Source organism: Oncorhynchus mykiss, chromosome 10, assembly GCF_013265735.2.
Source record: "Oncorhynchus mykiss isolate Arlee chromosome 10, USDA_OmykA_1.1, whole genome shotgun sequence".
Taxonomy (NCBI): Eukaryota; Metazoa; Chordata; class Actinopteri; order Salmoniformes; family Salmonidae; genus Oncorhynchus; species Oncorhynchus mykiss.
Window position 1 is genome coordinate 48,483,966 of NC_048574.1, and position 19,061 is coordinate 48,503,026.

At 44.3% G+C, this 19,061-nt stretch overlaps 2 protein-coding genes across 2 annotated transcripts; both read left to right on the forward strand.

Annotated features, from left to right (window-relative positions):
• Positions 1–222: 222 nt before the first annotated feature.
• On the forward strand, positions 223–4,544 carry LOC110534160 (5-hydroxytryptamine receptor 2A). The gene is made up of 3 exons (XM_021618865.2): positions 223–879; positions 2,828–3,028; positions 3,588–4,544. Exons 1-3 carry the CDS (start codon positions 519–521, stop codon positions 4,349–4,351), a joined length of 1,326 nt encoding a protein of 441 aa, XP_021474540.2. The 5' UTR covers positions 223–518; the 3' UTR covers positions 4,352–4,544.
• A 1,753-nt stretch (positions 4,545–6,297) lies between these two features.
• LOC110534159 (wiskott-Aldrich syndrome protein family member 3) lies at positions 6,298–18,685 on the forward strand. Its single transcript, XM_021618864.2, has 9 exons — positions 6,298–6,591; positions 12,304–12,462; positions 12,705–12,839; positions 14,871–15,024; positions 15,231–15,360; positions 16,180–16,352; positions 17,183–17,449; positions 17,678–18,057; positions 18,228–18,685. The coding sequence occupies exons 2-9, from the start codon at positions 12,330–12,332 to the stop codon at positions 18,383–18,385; spliced, it is 1,530 nt and encodes a 509-aa protein (XP_021474539.1). The 5' UTR covers positions 6,298–6,591; positions 12,304–12,329; the 3' UTR covers positions 18,386–18,685.
• The last annotated feature ends 376 nt before the right edge of the window (positions 18,686–19,061 follow it).

Below are 19,061 nucleotides of genomic sequence, written 5' to 3' on the forward strand. Positions count from 1 at the left end.
GGAGGAGAGGAATGGCGAGAAACTGGCTGGTAGAAAAGTGATAAAACTGTGTGTGTGTGTGTGTGTGTGTGTGTGTGTGTGTGTGTGTGTGTGTGTGTGTGTGTGTGTGTGTGTGTGTGTGTGTGTGTGTGTGTGTGTGTGTGTGTGTGTGTGTGTGTGTGTAGAAGTTATAAAATGACTGTGTTTGCATTTTTGACTTCAGAACGTTCTCTGAATAAAGAAGTAACCTATTGCCGACTGGGGGCTTTGTCTAATTCATCATTAACCAGGGTCTTACAAACTTCTGGGAATTGGTCAAAGCTGTAGTGATAGTTGAGTTCAACCATTGGGATAACAATTATCGTGTCAAGAAATGGGACTAACTCAGAAATGTTTCGGTTTCTTTTGCAGATTTGGTATAAAATAATCATAATAAACAACAGGAACATCCAAGGACACGAAGAACTTAACCTCCAGTCTGCCATTGACATCGCATAAATATTTGTTGGGCTCCCTAGTGGTGCCTTGGAACACAGGTGATGGCTGAGCACAGCAGCAACCCTGCTTGGAGGGTCCAGGCTGGCTCCACCCTAGCCTCGCTCAGTGACAGGATGACTCTGCCAGAGAGCACTACCGTTCTCTTTAATCTGAGTTTCCCAATGGAATGGAATCAGTCTGACACCAGACCAGAGACACCTGACAATGATAAGAACTGGCCTGCTCTGCTCATTTTGCTGGTCATCTTCTTCACTGTGGCAGGCAACATCCTGCTCATCTTGGCTGTGTCTCTGGAGAGGAAGCTGCAGAATGCCACCAGCTTCATCCTGCGCTCCCTGGCTGTGGCAGACATGCTCGTGGGCTTTCTCGTCATGCCGGTCTCACTGATTAACATTCTCTATGGTAGGTGGTAGGTTGAACTCTTTTAGAATTGCAAAGCAGTGTTTGTTTGCCCTCTGGATAATGATCTCTTGAAAGCAGCAAGGGATAAAAGGCTTTACTGTGAGGCAGGGGCGTCAATTGGGTATGGCAGGGTATGGCCCTAGCTCAACACCTTCAATTTAGAAATAGGCTACTAAAATGATTCCAATCCCGTTTCAATGGCAAATGCAGTTTAGCGGTACTCAGGCCGACCATGCGGATGCCTGGCAGCGGGATGGAACGCTGTGTGTATGGCTGGCTGGTTTTATGGAGAGCACATCAACGCAGCTGCTGGGAACAACGCAGCTGCTGGGAACAACGCAACTTTTTCTCGAAACAGTGCAGAGGTAAAGATGGCTGTAGTAGATAGCTTTGGCTAGTTAGCTGCTGTTTGATTTGACATGAAATTAAACTAGAGTTTTAATCCCGGTGCTGAGCTAGTGCGTAGCAGCTAATTATTGTATGATGAGTTTGACAAATGTTAAGTCCCCTATTGACTGACCTGAATGAACCTACGGCAAGGTGATAATGGCTAGAGTCAATTTGGCTTGTTTTTGCTGTGCTCCAAATTGCATTTAAAAAAAAAAATGTGCATAGAAATGCAGTAAATGAGCTTCAATTTTATAAAAATTCCCATCCAGGGACCAACTTTGCTTAACTTCAGAGACAAACCCGCAGTGGGATGCAGGGTGCAACTAGAAAAAAGGCAGTGAAATTGAAGGCCAGTGTAACATAAACAAATATAGGGAAAAATGCAGGAAATATGGAGGCGTATTATTTAATTGTGTTATCGTAAAAAATGTTTTGCTGAAAACTATTTTTTGCATCCATTTACAATTTATTTGCTCTTGCATTTATCCATTATTAATTTGCAATATTTTGTTTTGCTATCAATACTTTTGGGTTTATGTTTTTTTCTTTCAATATCATTATTTTTGTTTGCAATACTAAGAATTGTGTTCTCGACTTCAGAAGTTTTGCTTGATATTAATGTCACAAAGGTAATTCACACACTAGAGGATTGCATCATATAATAACATCATTACTCTGTTAAATGTGTTCTAAGCGGGAATCCATAATTGAAACATTTACAATTAAGAACCAAAATAGTACTCCCCTCCACAGTTTCTGTAAAAAGCTGAGGGATGAGGCTGGAGAAAAGCAACCACTTTCAAATCCATAGACTACGCTATGGATGCAAGGACTGACCATCTATGTTATCCCAATTATAGCATTAACCATGGTTTTAGGCTATACTGTGTTTGATTCAATTGAGTTTGTTTACAAATATTGGAGTAAATGTGGAGTTTTCTGACATGTGAAAGTACAAATTTGATTTTCACTTTCACATGTGGCATTGCAAGTTCACGCGTGACAAATGCAGTTCTACATGTGAAAAACTTTCACGATGTGGAATTGCAAATTAGATTTTTACATGCATTTTTTTTTTTACATGTGAAACAGCAAATGTGATTTTCACATGTGACTGTTTTTCACATTTAAAAATGCAATTCAGCATGTGAAAGTTTTTAACGTAGTAACCGCGAATGTCATATATTGTACGCAAAATAGTACGCAGCATCATCTGGATATGTACGCAACAAAAGTTCAACATTCATCTTCTGCTACAGTTTCTGTCAAGACGTCTAGGCGTACAGTTTGACGAATACGTTCGGTAAATCCAACGTACGCACCACCCCGAATGCACTGCAACTGCAACTGACTCTGCAAGGCAACGCTGCAAGGCAAACGCAGCGTTTCGTTGGAAATGAATGTAATTCTGGTGTACCAAAATGCTGTCTATTTGATGATATACTGAATGAGAATGAAAAATGACTTTGGATTTGTTTGCATGGTCACAAAGCAGGTGTTCCTATTTGATAATGAAATGGCAGTAATTCTTGGTGAACTGTGCCTGTCCATTCTTCAGACTACCTGTGGCCCTTCCCCAGACCCCTTTGTCCCATCTGGATCTATCTAGACGTGCTGTTCTCCACAGCATCCATCATGCACCTGTGTACCATTTCACTGGACCGCTATGTGGGCATCTGTAACCCCATCAAACACAGCCGCTCCAACTCCCTCTCCAAAGCCAAGGCTAAGATCGCCCTCGTCTGGAGCATCTCCATAGGTGAGTTCCTGCTGACATAGCTACTGGAAATAGAAAAACAAACAACAACAAAAACAACAGATCTAAATCATTTGCTCCCACGGTGTTGTCTGCGTGCGAGAGATAGTGCATCTAGAGAGATAGTGAGTTACTTTGAAACCTTCTTTTTCTTTCTCTACTGTCTGTCAAGAAGGAATGCTTTTCTCTCACCTCTCCTGGGGCTCTCAAGGGGAGCCTCATGGCATCTTCACCCTGAGTGATGCTCTAAATGGTTGCCGACGGGACAGGCTATCATGGTCTCCACGGCTCAAGGCTTTTTAGTTTTGCGGAAATCGGATAGCTAGGCAACCTGTGAGCCTGTCGACTTCATCTAAAAAAAAAAAAAATCCAATCTATTTTCTCTGCCCTCGTGTCCTTTTTTGAAAGCCTCTGGTGGTCAATATGAATCACTATGATCCCCCCCCCCCCCCTTTAATTTAATAACATGACGTTTTGAGATAGATGTAGCTGTGTTTGTGCTTTGGTTTAAATGTGATATTCATTGTCCTGTCCTGCCCATCTCTCTCTCTCTCTCTGACAGTGATCTCCATGCCCATCCCTGTGATTGGCCTGTATGATGAGGGGAAGGTGTTTGTCAATGGGATCTGTGTACTGAACGAGCACAGCTTCGTCCTGATTGGCTCCTTCGTAGCCTTCTTCGTCCCTCTGGTCGTCATGGTGGTCAGCTACTGTTTGACCGTGCGCGTGCTGCAGTGCCAAGCCTCTGATTACCTGCACGGAGGCATGGCTTCGATCGACCGGCCTACCTTACTCGGGATCACCCCAAGGCTCCCCGCAGGGGACAGTCTTAGCCTCCTCAAACAGGACCCTAGTCCCGAAACCTTCAATATTTCCGTCTCTCAAGCCTCCTCGCAACCCGTCTCTCCAGCAGGGAGGCAGGAGCCAGGGGGACCTGGTGGGAAACCTGGCGTGGCTCAATCAATCAAAAATGAGAGGAGAGCCTCCAAGGTCCTGGGTGTGGTGTTTTTCCTCTTCCTGATGATGTGGTGTCCGTTCTTCATCACCAATGTGCTAAGCGTGTTGTGTGAGGACTCGATAATAAGCATGTGCAATAAGCCCGTGTTGGCAGTGCTCCTAAATGTCTTCGTTTGGGTGGGATATGCCTCTTCTGGTGTCAACCCACTGGTCTACACTCTATTCAACAGGACCTACAGACAGGCCTTCCACCGCTACCTACGGTGTATCTACCACAGCCCGCCAGCCAAGAGCACCCCAACCTACCCTGTCTTTCCTGTTTACACCGTCACCCCTATTCTCTGCGGGAAAGATGCCAGCCGGCTGTAACTGTAGCAGACACAATGGGATTAATGGGGTGTGTTAATGGCAGAATGAGGTTGGAGAGAGTGTAAAAAAAAAGTTCTGGGACGTTAGAGAAGTTGGTCAGCGTCCGTCCCACCCCCCGCTGAGCACGTCAGCTGTGTCTGAACTAGCTAGCTGGCCTCCAGGCTCTCTCTCTCTCACTCTCTCTCTCTCTCTCTCTCTCTCTCTCTCTCTCTCTCTCTCTCTCTCTCTCTCTCTCTCTCTCTCTCTCTCTCTCTCTCTCTCTCTCTCTCTCTCTCTCTCTCTCTCTCTCTCTCTCTCTCTCTCTCTCTCTCTCTCTCTCTATATATATATATCCAAAACAGTGTGGTGACAAAGCCGTGGCTTCATGTCACTGCTTGGATTTCCCCCCCTCCACTCCCTGTTCGAACACAGGAGATGTACTCAATGTCTCCCTGCCCAAACACGTAAATATGAGATATGTATTAGTCTACAAGGCTGCACAATGTGACTGAAGACATTTAATACTGTGCGTCAAACTTTAATATTTGCATTACATTTAGTGAGTAATAAGCGCATACTCAGTGTGGTGATTGTGGTGAAATGTCCGTTTAACTGCGCTGCTGTTGCTGTTTGCATCTCTCATTGACAGGGCTGTGAGAGGTCACGGATGGCATGACAGGGGAAACCACCTGATGTATCTCTCCAATCATAGAGCCACAGTGCCACCATGTGGGAACATAGAATGCAGCACACAAACGTTTCACTTCTTACTTGGTCTCTTCTTTTTCTGCCTGTCTGATAGCTTCAAGTGGCCGTTGAAGGGGAAGCGTATGTCCCATTGGACACAGATATGTCTCCCTCCTCATTCCCAGAGGACTGTTACTATTTTGGTACATTTTTTCCTGACAGATTAATATGATATGATCTGTGTCGTCTTCTTCCGCAGTTCTAACATATAATATACATAATGGCGCTACTGCTGTAGGATTCTCGAAGATCACCAATCCCCAATCTCTCCAAGGGTCGGGATGGGCCTGTGTTATTTTTTTATTTTGTAATCATGTTCTGATCAGACGAATGTCCGCCACTGACTCAATGTGAATGATTATGTGCTATTATTGTGCTTTTTTTGCTATTATTAGGATTTCAGATATACAATATTTGAATCGGTATTGTCTTCCAACTTCCATCATTAGTCTTGGGTATATGGTTGGTTTGCCCTTTACTAGAAACCATGTTATGCGTGCAGCAACAAGGACTTAAAACATTTCAAAGGTCACCTCATTGGCATTAGATATCAAGAATAAACCATGTTGAAATGCCCCTATCCTTTCAACAGAATACTTTTGCTTAAAGATTTAATGGTACACATTTGCTTTCAGCCTCTTAGATACGGTGTATTGCAATACCAAGTATCACCCTATTGCCAATATAAAGAACTGTATAGGTACAACTACAAGAGCCATTGTTGATCTACATACATATTTATGACTTTAGACTCTTTTGCATTGTCATTAGTGGGTGAGATGTAGAGTGAATGCAAGAGAAAGAATGAATGTTCATCCAAGCTTCTGGTTAATTCCGCACTGAGCTATGAATGAATGAATTCTTTCCACTTTAATAGGCTGTACTACACAAACAAACACAAAGACACTTAACACAGGCACTTCTCACCCTCGACAATAAGAGTCCTCTGTATTCCCCTTTCCCACAGATTCCACAGCATAGCACACTAATACTGCCCCCCACCCTGATGCATGGAACATGCGATTATCACATAACCTGGCCTGCATATTGGATGAAGCCATTTTGTCACAGCTACAGTATGCCATTATATTATGCGTCTGCACTTTGTTGTTTGACAGATAAAGCATGTATGTCATTTTGCCTATTAAATTGTTTGTTTTTTTCTCGGTTCTGTGGGGTCTGGGCATCTTTGAAACACAGGGTGGTGGTCCGTATGAGCCCATGTACGCATGCGTCGTGGTTTCGCTGCTGCAGAGCGTTCGCGTTCCACGGTCGCGGAGGAAAGCCGACGCTGCCAAGGAAACACACATGCAGACATAAGGGAATCCAGATTTCAGCATCGTCGTCCATTCCCTTGACTTCGATAATTCACCGGTAGTGATGGTAGCGCGCAGTAACGCATTTGACCTATAGATCTATTCCACGCGCGATGTCTAAATAGCTGCCAAATAATACAGGCAACGAGAAGAGGTAAAATAAACCAAATAAAAAGTAAAGGGAAAGACAAACCAGTGGTAAGTAGATTTAGGTACCATTTTACCCTTCTTAGATTTAGGATAGACATCATTATTATACATGGCACAATAAGTATCTCCAATTATATAATGTGTTTGTGTTTGGGGGCGGGGGGGAGGGGGGGGGGGGGTCTAAACAAGAAGAGAGGGGATGCGGGTGACACCGGTTCTATTTATTATAATCTTACAATATAAGAAACGCTTGCATGAGAAAGAAAAATATATGTTTGTGTGATAGATATTGTGCCTTGGAATTAGGGACATAGATTGACGCTCTCACCACTCGAGACACCCGTCTCCTGGCCAATTCTAATCAATATATTGGTTTTCCTCTTCACATTCACGATTATCCCATTTTCAGCTGTACTTGAACACTGGTTAACTGCTGTAGCCCTATGGTCGTGGCGAACACCTGTTCTGTTCCCTTTGCGTTACAAATCACATGCTTGTGCAGAAGCAGCAATGGTTGGATGTATGACGTGATCATCAGTCCAACTGCAGGAACTCACTGATGTCATTATTTTTAGTCAGTCAGATGTCTAATGAAGGATGACTACTAATTAAGTCAAATGGATATTTTTTGGGGGGGAAAGCAATCTGTACCTGCACGAGGCTGCAGGTGCAGGCACATATCTGCTCATCTATTACTATGAAGTTACAAAGAAATTAGGCTTACTGAACTAGGTTACTGTGAAACAACGTGGATACTACAGTAACGAATTGCTACAGAACATGATTCAGCCCCACAAAAAATGTCAACCTGCTAATTACACAGGTGCAACTGATGCACAAGATTTACCCAAATGCACTATTTAAATAAAGCATACTGTATATCCTATGGGATGAGAAGTCCAGGTGTTCTGAGATTATCGGTCTCCTTTGTAGCTCAGTTGGTAGACCATGGTGCTTGTTAATGCCAGGTTAGTGGGTTCAAATCCTGGGACCACCCATATGTAAAATCTATGCGTGCATGACTGTATTGGATAAAAGTGCCTGCTAAATGGCATATGTTATTGAGAACAGGCAACAGCAGTATCACTAGTCTGAAATATCACCTGCATATTTCTTATTAAAAGAGGCACATTTCTGCAACCAAGACCTCAAACAGTTTGTAGGAAAGAAATAGGAGTGGGGCTTCAGAGCTTATATGGAACACATTTTGGTTGGCCTTGATAGTCTATGACCTTGTATGGTTGACAGACAATTCTTGGTTAACTTGTTTTATTTGTCAACTCAAATGGTAGTTTGGCAATCTTGATTGATTTGGGATTACAAAGGGTAGGCCATAAAATGTGGTCTTAATTGCGGTGACAGTTTGCATCCTGTAATTCTTTTAAGCAATGGAGGAAGCTTATGGTGTCATGACTTCGGCAGTTTTCGGCAGGTTTTCATGACTTCGATGGACTCCATACAGTTCTTTGAGGATTCAATTAATTTCAGCAACAGGAGAATCCTGTCAAGCTGGGTGTTGTGCTTGTATATTTGACTCAAATGCTTGTATATTTGTGCTGATCTTTACATATTCTAACTGCTCTTACCTAGTTTGAATAGATTCACCCACTGACTATGGTTGAACTGCTAGGTCTACGATGGGAGGAATGCAGTAGATCATTGAGTTTCTACTATCTTGTTCTGAACATAGATTATGTAAAAGGGAGCCTGGAGCCAGTGTCATGCTAGCAGCACTGTGGAAGTGTTGCTATGGTTTCCACTCATGAATCAGTTTTCTTCACCATGACTGTTGGGGCTGTGGCGGCATGCTATACTGGCTCCAGTAGAGGAGACAAGAATGAGAGATGAGAGAAAAGACACACAACTTGACGTTTCGGAATCAATGGTAGCATTTAGCCAGATTCTGAGAGCCACTCTTAGTTTGAATAGTGAGAATACTCCAACAAGAAAGGGGCATTGTGAGCGATGGAAAGGATGGCAAAAAATGTAGAAGAGGGTAATGGTTAGCAGATGCCAGCAACAGACTGGAGGCCAATAGATTTTTGAGGGGACAGCAGTGTTTGAGTGTGAAAGTAATCATTAATGAAGAATTAACACACAAAGGAGAACAGAAAGTTCACTCATTCATATTTGAACAATAAGCTATGTAAATAAATAAGCATTTGGAAGGTGGGGTCTCAGCGGCCTCAGCAATGGGAGCGAGTCATGTATAAATGATCCAAGGGATAGTTCACCCAGATAGTAAACGTGCAGTTGAAGTCGGAAGTTTACATACACTTAGGTTGGAGTCATTAAAACTTGATTTTCAACCACTCCACAAATGTATTGTTAACACACTATAGTTTTGGCAAGTCGGTTAGGACATCTACTTTGTGCATGACACAGGTAATTTTTACAACAATAGTTTACAGACAGATTATTTAACTTATAATTCACAGTATCACAATCCCAGTGGGTCAGAAGTTGACATACACTAAGTTGACTGCCTTTAAACAGCTTGGAAAATTCCAGAAAATTATGTCATGGCTTTAGAAGCTTCTGATAGGCTAGTTGACATCATTTGAGCCAATTGGAGGTGTACCTGTGGATGTTTTTCAAGGCCTACCTTCAAACTCAGTGCCTCTTTGCTTGACATCATGGGAAAATCAAAAGAAATCAGCCAAGACCCCAGAATTATTATTTTTTACCTCCACAAGTCTGGTTCATCCTTGGGAGCAATTTCCAAACGCCTGAAGGTACCACATTAATCCGTACAAACAATAGTATGCAAGTATAAACCGCATGGGACCATGCAGCCGTCATACCGCTCAGGAAGGAGACGCGTTCTGTCTCCTAGAGATGAACGCACTTTGGTGCGAAAAGTGCAAATCAATCCCAGAACAACAGCAAATGACCTTGTGAAGATTCTGGAGGAAATAGGTACAAAAGTATCTATATCCACAGTAAAACGAGTTCTATATCGACATTACCTGAAAGGCCGCTCAGCAAGGAAGAAGCCACTGCTCCAAAACCGCCATAAAAAGCCAGACTACGGTTTGCAATTGCACATGGGGACAAAGATCGTACTTTTTGGAGTAATGTCCTCTGGTCTGATGAAACAAAAATGAAACTGTTTGGCCATAATGACCATCATTATGTTTGGAGGAAAAAGGGGGAGGCTTGCAAACTGAAGAACACCATCCCAACCATGAAGCATGGGGGTGGCTGCATCATGTTGTGGGGGTGCTTTGCTGCAGGAGGGACTGGTGCACTTCACGAAATAGATGGCATCATGAGGAAGCGAAATGATGTGGATATATTGAAGCAAAATCTCAAGACATCAGTCAGGAAGTTAAAGCTTGGTCACAAATGGGTCTTCCAAATGGACATTGACCCCCAAGCATACTTCCAAAGTTGTAGCAAAATGGCTTAAGGACAACAAAGTCAAGGTATTGGAGTGGCCATCACAAAGCCCTGAACTCAATCCTATAGAAAATTTGTGGGCAGAACTGAAAAAGCGCGTGAGAGCAAGGAGGCCTACAAACCTGACTCAGTTACACCAGCTCTGTCAGGAGGAATGGGCTGAAATTCACCCAACGTATTGTGGGAAGCTTGTGGAAGGCAACCCGAAATGTTTGACCCAAGTTAAACATTTTAAAGGCAATACTACCGAATACTAATTGAGTGTATGTAAACGTCTGACCCACTGGGAATGTGATGAAAGAAATAAAAGCTGAAATAAATAATTCTCTCTACTATTAATCTGACATTTCATATTCTTAAAATAAAGTGGTGATCCTAACTGACCTAAAACAGCAAATTCTTACCCGGATTAAATGTCAGGAATTGTGAAAAACTGAGTTTAAGTGTATTTGGCTAAGGTGTATGTAAACTTCCGACTTCAACTGTACATATACACATAACCAAGGAGCTGCAGAGCAGACATGCTAAAAGGCCATACTCCCATCCTCCAGAGAGTATCATGAACCCGTCTCTCTCTGTGATAGTCTCCGTGCATGAGGTTGCATTTCCCTGCTAGAGGTTCCCCTTGAGGTTGTTTACGCATGTTTAGCTATTTTACAGTGCCAATTTATTGCAATTTTTGACAGCTGCAAAAAGGACTCTGTAGCCTTGGGGAACATCTCGGCCTATTTATTTGAAATAGGAGACATATAATTAAAGCCTGACATTCCAAGATGATATGCTGATGTAGGAAAACTAATAATGTTCTTTGTCTTTCTGGTCCTATGTTTATATGTTTTGTGTATTCTGTCCTTTTTCATTTTGTCTGGTCCAATGCTTCTATTTGCAGTGTACTACAGTATGTGTATGATTGCTTTGTTCTATTTCTCTCAAATGTACTTCTTCTCATCACATTGCAATGGGCAACAGAGCATAAGGGAAGGTCCTTGGAGGTTGCCATGGTGATGGCCCCAGACTGTAGCTCTGATATAGTAGAGCCCCTTGCTGTTTGCATGCACACTACTCACACCCCCCCCCCCCCCCCCCACACACACACACACACACCCAATGCAATACACTTTGTTGTACACGATCACAGAATAGACAAGATTTTGAAGCCCATAATTAGTCATCCATTGACATGAACAGAATAGCCTTCATTCGATAAGGTACATTAGTACTATCTCACGAGCAAAATTTGTAAGCTTACAGTAGGTAAATCTGTTTTTAGACTTGATATGCCCACATGCCAAATGAAGATGAAAGCCCATTCTCATTGGATCCAAGCTCTTTGTCATTGGATATGCTTATTGGGTTATTTTTGTTCTGCTATTTTTTATATATTTTTAGACCCGTGCTTGAAAGAGACACGACATGTAAAGGCCTATAAATACAGTGATTGAACTGAGAGAGATAGGAGGTAGAACACTTGTGAAAGAGGGACATAAGCCAGAGGAAGAGAGGTCTCCTCCATTGTCTCCACTATAGGGACATGCTGAGCAGTAGGCAGTGGGTCGTGTAAATGAATGCCAGGCGGTTGTGTAAATGAATGCCAGGCGGTTGTTTAAATGAATGCCAGGCGGTTGTGTAAATGAATGCCAGGCGGTCGTGTAAATGAATGCCAGGCAGTCGTGTAAATGAATGCCAGGCGGTTGTGTAAAGGCATGCCAGCTTGCATTAGGGCTGTGTGGGGAGAGATTCAGGCTAGATGGCCACTACCCATTAGCCTGATGGGCTGAGCACAAAGTTCGTACCCACACACACACACACACACACACACTCACTGTCACACACACACTCACTGTCAATCACACACTATCCATGATGCAATAGGCCATGATACTGTCCTAATATTTCATTGGTTCTTTAGTCTGTTCCCCCTGACCTTTGAATCCTGATTGCCCTTGCCTTCCTTTCAAACATAGTAAGTACTACTATAATCACAGTGCCATACTAATGAAGTTATGACCTTTCATAAATGCTTACTCTCAACCTCTTTTCTTTGACAATACTAGGTCTTTGTCCGGCACACCCTTCATTATTAGTCCATATGATTGCACCATTGCTGTAGATGTTGTGATTTCCCTCTGTTGGTTAATTACATGGTTTCTATTGGGTTCTCTCCGTTCTCTCTCCCCCGCCTATTGACTCTTTCTTTATTCAGTGCCTCTGATTGAGGTGTCACACAACATGGCGTTCAATATAGACTGCTCCACTGAAGACTGAGTTCTATTGTTCTATAGCCGCAATGAATGTGCTAATTGGAGTGGTGTTTTTGTGTGTTTTTTTTTTAACCCTTTCCTCCCTGGCTCTCTGTAGGTGAGTGTGTGTAGGGTGCAGCCGCCATGCCGCTGGTGAAGAGATGCATCGAGCCCAGGCACCTGTGCCGTGGAGCCGTGCCGGATGGGGTCACCAGCGAGCTGGAGTGTGTCACTAACAGCACCCTGGCAGCCATCATCAAACAGTTGGGGGGCCTGAGTAAGTCTACACACCTGACTGACTGTCTGTCTGCTGACTGACTGACTGTCTGTCTGCTGACTGACTGACACCGACTGACTGAATGCTGAATGGAAATGAACTCTTAACCAAACTATTTCAGGCAGTATTTTTTATTTTCTTCAAACATGTAATGTATGGGTTATTTTAAAGGTACAATCTCATAGCCCTACTCTGACCCTGACCTCTGTTAATGCATGTTGTGTGTGTTTTTGTGAACGCAGGTCGACATGCAGAGGACATCTTTGGAGAGCTGTTCAACGAGGCCAACAGCTTCTACATGAGAATGAACAGCCTCCAGGAGAGAGTGGACCTGCTGGCTGTCAAAGTCACCCAGCTGGACTCCACTGTGGAGGAGGGTAGGTGGAGGCGGCGGGTGACAGGGGTTATGAGGGGCGGGGGGGGGGGGGGGGGGGGGCAGAATCTGCTGAGGAAAGGGGAGTGGTCACATAATACTGTACATGCTATAGCATGATGATACTCAGTCAAAGTTGCAGCCCAGCATATGGTATGAGAGCGTGAATAAGCATCGAATTAAGCGCACCGTGCTAATTAGCGAAGTAAAACATACCGTTGCATAATGCAAGGGCTTCACCAGGGCTTTGTGCCCCGCAGCTGAGCCACAGACTCACTGCTGCTGCAATCACCAATACATTGATTTCCATTATACAGCCTGGGATACGCTGAATACTGTATACAGTGCAGTCGGAAAGTATTCAGACCCCTTGACTTTTTCCACATTCTGTTATGTTACAGCCTTATTCCAGAATTGAAAAAAATACACACACCATCCCATAATGAAAAAACAAACGCTGTTTTTTAGAATTTTTGCACTGAAATAATACATTTACACAAGTACTTCAGCACTTACTGAGTAAAGACTCAGTACTTTGTTGAAGCACCTTTGGTAGTGATTACGGAATCGAGTCTTGAGGATGAAGCTACAAGCTTGGCACACCTGTATTTGGGGAGTTTCTCACATTCAACTCTGCAGATCCTCTCAAGCTTTGTCAGGTTGAATGGGGAGCGTCGCTGCACAGTTATTTTCAGGTCTCTCCAGAGATGTTCGATCGGATTCAAGTCCGGGCTCCGGCTGGGCCACTCAAGGACATTCTTGTGTTGTCTTGGCTGTGTGCTGAGGGTTGTTGTCCTGTTGGACAACCTGAGTGCTCCAGGTTTTCTCTGTTCATCTCTCTGTTCATCTTCCCCTCAATCCTGACAAGTCTCCCAGTCACTGTTGCTGAAAAACATCCCCACAGCATGATGCTGCCACCACCATGCTTCACCGAATGGATGGTGCCAGGTTTCCTCCAGACGTGACGCTTGGCATTCAGGCCAAAGAGTTCAATCTTGGTTTTATCAGACCAGAAATTTTGTTTCTCATGGTCTGAGAGTTCTTTAGGTGCCTTTTGGCAAACTCCAAGCAGGCTGTCATGTGCCTTTTACTGAGGAGTGGCTTCCGTCTGGCCACTCTACCATAAAGGCCTGATTGGTGGAGTGCTGCAGAGATGGTTGTTCTTCTGGAAGGTTCTCCCATCTCCACAGGGGAACTCTGAAGCTCTGTCAGAGTGACCATAGGGTTCTTGGTCCCCGATTGCTCAGTTTGGCCGGACAGCCAATTATAGGAAGAGTCTTGGTGGTTCCAAACTTCTTCCATTTAGGCATGATGGAGGCCACTGTGTTCTTGAGGACTTCAATGCTGCAGAAATGTTTTGGTACCCTTCCCCAGATCTCTGCCTCGACAGAATCCTATCTCAGAGCTCTATGGACAATTCCTTCAACCTCATGGCTTGGTTTTTACTCTGACATGCACTGTCAACTGTGGCACCTTATATAGACAGGTGTGTGCCTTTCCAAATCATGTCCAATCAATTGAATTTATCACAGGTGGACTCCAATGAAGTTGTAGAAACATCTCAAGGATGATCAATTGAAACAGGATGCACCAGAGCTCAATTTCGAGTGTCATAGCAAAGTGTCTGAATACTTATGTAAATCAGGGATTTCTAAAAACCTGGTTTCACTTTGTCATTATGGGGTATTGTGTGTAAATTGATGAGGGCATTTTTTTTGTTCATCCATTTCAGAATAAGCCTCTAACATAACAAAATGTGGAAAAAGTCAAGGGGTCTGATTACTTTCCGAATGCACTGTATGTATCCCATTTAGCATCTCTGCTTACCTTAATCATGATTCATGAGCCTCTGTTTGCGGTCCTATTAAACTGTGTTGAAGCATTGATCCACCACTAATGAATGTGGTTGGTTTTCATGTTATTGAACTTCTAAACGTCCTCATGCAAACTGGGTTCCCGTGGCCATTCATAGCTGATAATGAGTCAGTGTTCGAGGGTTCATTCATTGTGTTCGTTCTTGGCATTCTGGTCCCAGTTTCGCTGCAGGACATCAACATGAGGAAGGCTTTCAAGAGCTCCACCATCCAGGACCAGCAGGTGGTGTCCAGGAACTCCATCCTCAACCCCGTCATGGAGATGTACCATCGCTGTGACAAACCTCCACCCCTAAACATCCTCAGCCCCTACAGGTCAACCCTCATCCAAACACATAACAACTTACTGAACCCCACTTTAGTCTTTGCATTTTTCCTTAGGTACAGGATACCGAATTAAGCATTGGGGATGTGCAAATGATGTGCATTACAACATAGTTATATAATGTATCATATATAAAGTGTAGGTGTCAATTGCATTGCCGAAGCACAGTCTCAGGTCAGGATGTGTTGTCATACAGGGATGACAAAAAGGATGGCCTTAAGTTCTACACAGACCCATCCTACTTCTTTAACCTGTGGAAGGAGAAGATGATCCAAGCAACAGAAAACAAGCGGAAGGAGAAGAGGAAGCAGAAGGCGGGTGACAAGGTGTGTGAGTTTGTTTGTGTGTCTTATGTGCGTCGATGATGAATCACTACTCTCACACATGTCGCTACATTCCGCTGCAAGCTCTTTGCTGGCTCTTGGTATTTTTTTTGGGGGGGGGGGTATTTTATTAGGACACTCTTCCTGGGGGTCCGCACCGAACATGAAACATGACATAATACATAACATTAATAGACGAGAACAGCTCTCTCTTATCCTTTATACTCTCATGACTCTTGGCTGTTTTTTCCCCCTCTCAGACCCGCTCTCCTTCCCTCCGCCATTGAACATCAGGCCCGTCAGGATTAGCTCGTTGCTCCTTTTAGACTGTCTGCGCACAAGCGTCCTAAGCCTGGGGATGTGGACGTGTGTTTAGACCGAGATAGAGGACGGGAAGGAAAGGAAAGAGAGAGAGGGAGCGAGGGCTTAAGGGGCGAGGGAGGGAGCAAGAGAAAAGACAGCGACATGGTTAGTAAATAGCCTTGTCATATGTGTTTAGCAAGATGAGACACCTCTTACAAACACTACTAAGCTGTATAGCTAAAATTGACTTAATTAGAGGAGGCGTGCTCATTTATTTACTAAGAACTAAGACTAAGAAGGTACACCACTAGTCTAAGGAACCGTAGCGGAATTGAAATGCATTTTATACATAATAAATGAGCACTTACATGTCCTGTTTATGGTGTATGTTTGTCCCATAATGATGATAGTCGATGATAGTTTTTTCCCATATGTAGCATTTATACCGCATAAGGGAATCCTCTGGCGCAGTCCATATCCCTGTATTTCGGCTGTATTCACCGTCCTTGTCATTTTCAGGAGCAGAAACAGGTGGAGGACCCCAGCCGGGAGGTGAAGAAGGTGAGGAAGGCCCGGAACCGCCGTCAGGAGTGGAACATGATGGCCTACGACAAGGAGTTCCGTCCAGACACCCGCCTCACGCCTTCACCCTACCATGGCATGTCCTCTGAGGGATCCCTCTCTCCAGACAGGTCAGTAGGGATGCACTGAATCAATCAATCAAGGAACAATTATTATATATTACTGTATATATTATTATAGATATTATGTGAAATATAGGGAAATGCTCATCACAAAATGTAAATGCACAAAATCTGCTTTCTGCTGCCATCTACCTAAATGTTCGAACGCCTCCATGTTCCTTAGAGGGATACTACGAGATTTAGAGATTTAGGAATAGAGATGTATGGAGAGCTCAACGTTGTATGTTTCTCAATGGCGCTGCCCGTCCGCTCACAGACGCCATAATGGAACATAGACAACGTTGTGACCTCTATACATCTCTATGCGACAGCTGGTCAGAGTGAGGATGTGAATAGAATCTTGTTTCTTAAGAATGATTATCAGTCAAATAAGCCAATTTAGAACATATTGATTACTATGTATAGCTTTGTAAGACTTTAAATGACCAACCACCAAGCTTTGGAGTATTTAGAAGGTCTGTTTCCTTGCTTTTGAGAGGAGCTGGCTACTGTACCAGCAGACTTTCAGCAATTGCGCTAAGCTAACAATATGCTAACTTTAATAAAACTGCACGCAGAGACATAAAAATGGTATCATGAGTTATTCTGACTCCGGGTAAGTAGAAAAATCACCTAAATCTCGAAATATCCCTTTAACATGTAGTATTCTACATTGTACTCACAGTATAATGTTTGACTACCAAGTTACTAGGGTTTTCTTAGATGGCAAATAAAGAAACGTGGATGTCCATTGACATGAGACTAGGTGTATACTGAACGTCTTGGAAGATATCCCTTTTGCTCCTCATCAACCTCTGTCTGTGGATGAAATGTTCCAGGTCTGGTATGTCTGATGAACAGTCCTACCCTGCCAGCCCTAACCACCCACCCCAGGAGGGAGTTGTGCTGGGTCCTGATGGGAAGGAGCACCTAACAGGCCCCAACCAGACCCAGTCCCTGGACCGGGCCTACCGCCCCCCTGCTGCTGCTACCACTGCAGCTCAAGGCCGCCAGCATTCCCTGGGCCGCATGCAGCCCCACCACGGACCCACACCTGCAGACCCATCCCTGAACGGACCCCGGCCCGCAGCTTCCAAAGAGGCCAGGTGTGTTAGCCAGCTACCCCTCTTGTCCCGCCTTCTGTGCCCATTTTTGCTATTTTATCTAAGCTGAATTCAAGTCTGAAAGCCTTTTCTATTGAATTCAAGTCTGAAAGCCTTTTCTATCTACAGTAAATGTCACAGGTATTTATCTCATCCAACATAAGTGATGTAGTGCTGGAATGGTGAGAAAACTATGTCTGACTTGGTTGGTTTCCTGTCATTGGTCCACAGCGGTCACCAGATGCCAGAGCACTTTATCCCTCCGGCCCCGCCCCCACCTCCTCCCCTCATCCCCTCAGCCCAGACAGCCTTTGACAGCAAAACAGGGCCTCCCACCCTGGCCCCTGGCACAGTGGCCACCCTGTCCCGCCCCTACAGCCCCTCACCCCCTCCGCCCCCACCCGCTGGCTATGTCCCCTCTCCATCTCACCCTGTCACTGGAGGACCTCCTGTTGCCCCTCCTCCACCCCCACCTGGTGGCCCCCCAACATTCGCTCCCTCTCCAGCCCATGCCATACACCCCTCTGGGGGAACACTGCCAAGGAAGGGCAAGGTGCTAGGCATCCCGATAAGTGACGCACGCAGCGACCTGCTGTCAGCCATCCGCAGAGGTGAGACCCTCTAGGTGGAACGGCCAGGATACCACTACATGATCTGTCTGCATTACTGTACATGGAAAGCTACTATTCTAGTAACATATTTACTGTATGGGAAATGTATTTTGACAGTTTGTAGTACGTATCATCTGTACAGTAGATGACCGTTGTGTTGTGTTCCTTAGGCATCCAGCTGAGGAAGGTGCAGGAGCAGCGTGAGCAGGAAGCCAAGAAGGAGCCAGTGGGGAACGACGTGGCCACCATCCTGTCCCGACGTATCGCAGTGGAGTACAGCGAATCAGATGAGGACTCGGAGCCTGAGGAGAACGAGTGGTCAGACTGAGACGGAGCAGAGGGCTTAGGCTTACTTTACTTACCTACAGAGTGCTGCTATTCCAATAACAGGAAACACACACCACACACACACACACACACACACACACACACACATACACACACATACACACACACACACACACACACACACACCACACACACACACACACAGTCATCGCACACTACGTCTCGATAGACCTCTTGTTAGAGGAAGTAGATGAGAAAGTAGATGAGGAGACGCTTACACAGTATGACAGTATCCATTATCTAGTCAGATATGGGCTGAGAGGAAACCACAGTGGATCTGGGGCTGGGGGGGGGGGGGGGGGGGGGGGGGGCAGGCACAGCAAGCAGGCACAGCAAGCTTATACTTATATATATAATATGATATAGTATAATATATTACTTATGGGTCCAGTATAAAAGTGTTTCTTTCATGAGTCCTGATATTGTAGTTTGAATATTATTTGTGCTTTCAGTTGCATTTAGACTTTCAATGCATCTCCTCCACCTGTAAATGAGCCACACCAACACCACAGATGTTGTTTTCTAGGTGAAGATGCTATGGCATTCTTTCAACTCATCTAACTGGATGCACTTAAATATTTCTTCATTGAAAAGCATTATTTAGAGTCATCTTCTATTCTGGCTGTGCTGTTTGTGATAACTGTGCATATGAAGAT

Bases quoted from the DNA above. Each gene is read 5' to 3' on its own strand.
- LOC110534159 (XM_021618864.2), top strand. From the start codon at position 12,330: ATGCCGCTGGTGAAGAGATGCATCGAGCCCAGGCACCTGTGCCGTGGA. The intron at 12,840-14,870 runs GTAGGTGGAGGC...TTCTGGTCCCAG, and splicing joins GGACTCCACTGTGGAGGAGG to TTTCGCTGCAGGACATCAAC. The intron at 18,058-18,227 runs GTGAGACCCTCT...TGTGTTCCTTAG, and splicing joins GCTGTCAGCCATCCGCAGAG to GCATCCAGCTGAGGAAGGTG.
- LOC110534160 (XM_021618865.2), top strand. From the start codon at position 519: ATGGCTGAGCACAGCAGCAACCCTGCTTGGAGGGTCCAGGCTGGCTCC. The intron at 880-2,827 runs GTAGGTGGTAGG...TCCATTCTTCAG, and splicing joins ACTGATTAACATTCTCTATG to ACTACCTGTGGCCCTTCCCC. The intron at 3,029-3,587 runs GTGAGTTCCTGC...TCTCTCTGACAG, and splicing joins CGTCTGGAGCATCTCCATAG to TGATCTCCATGCCCATCCCT.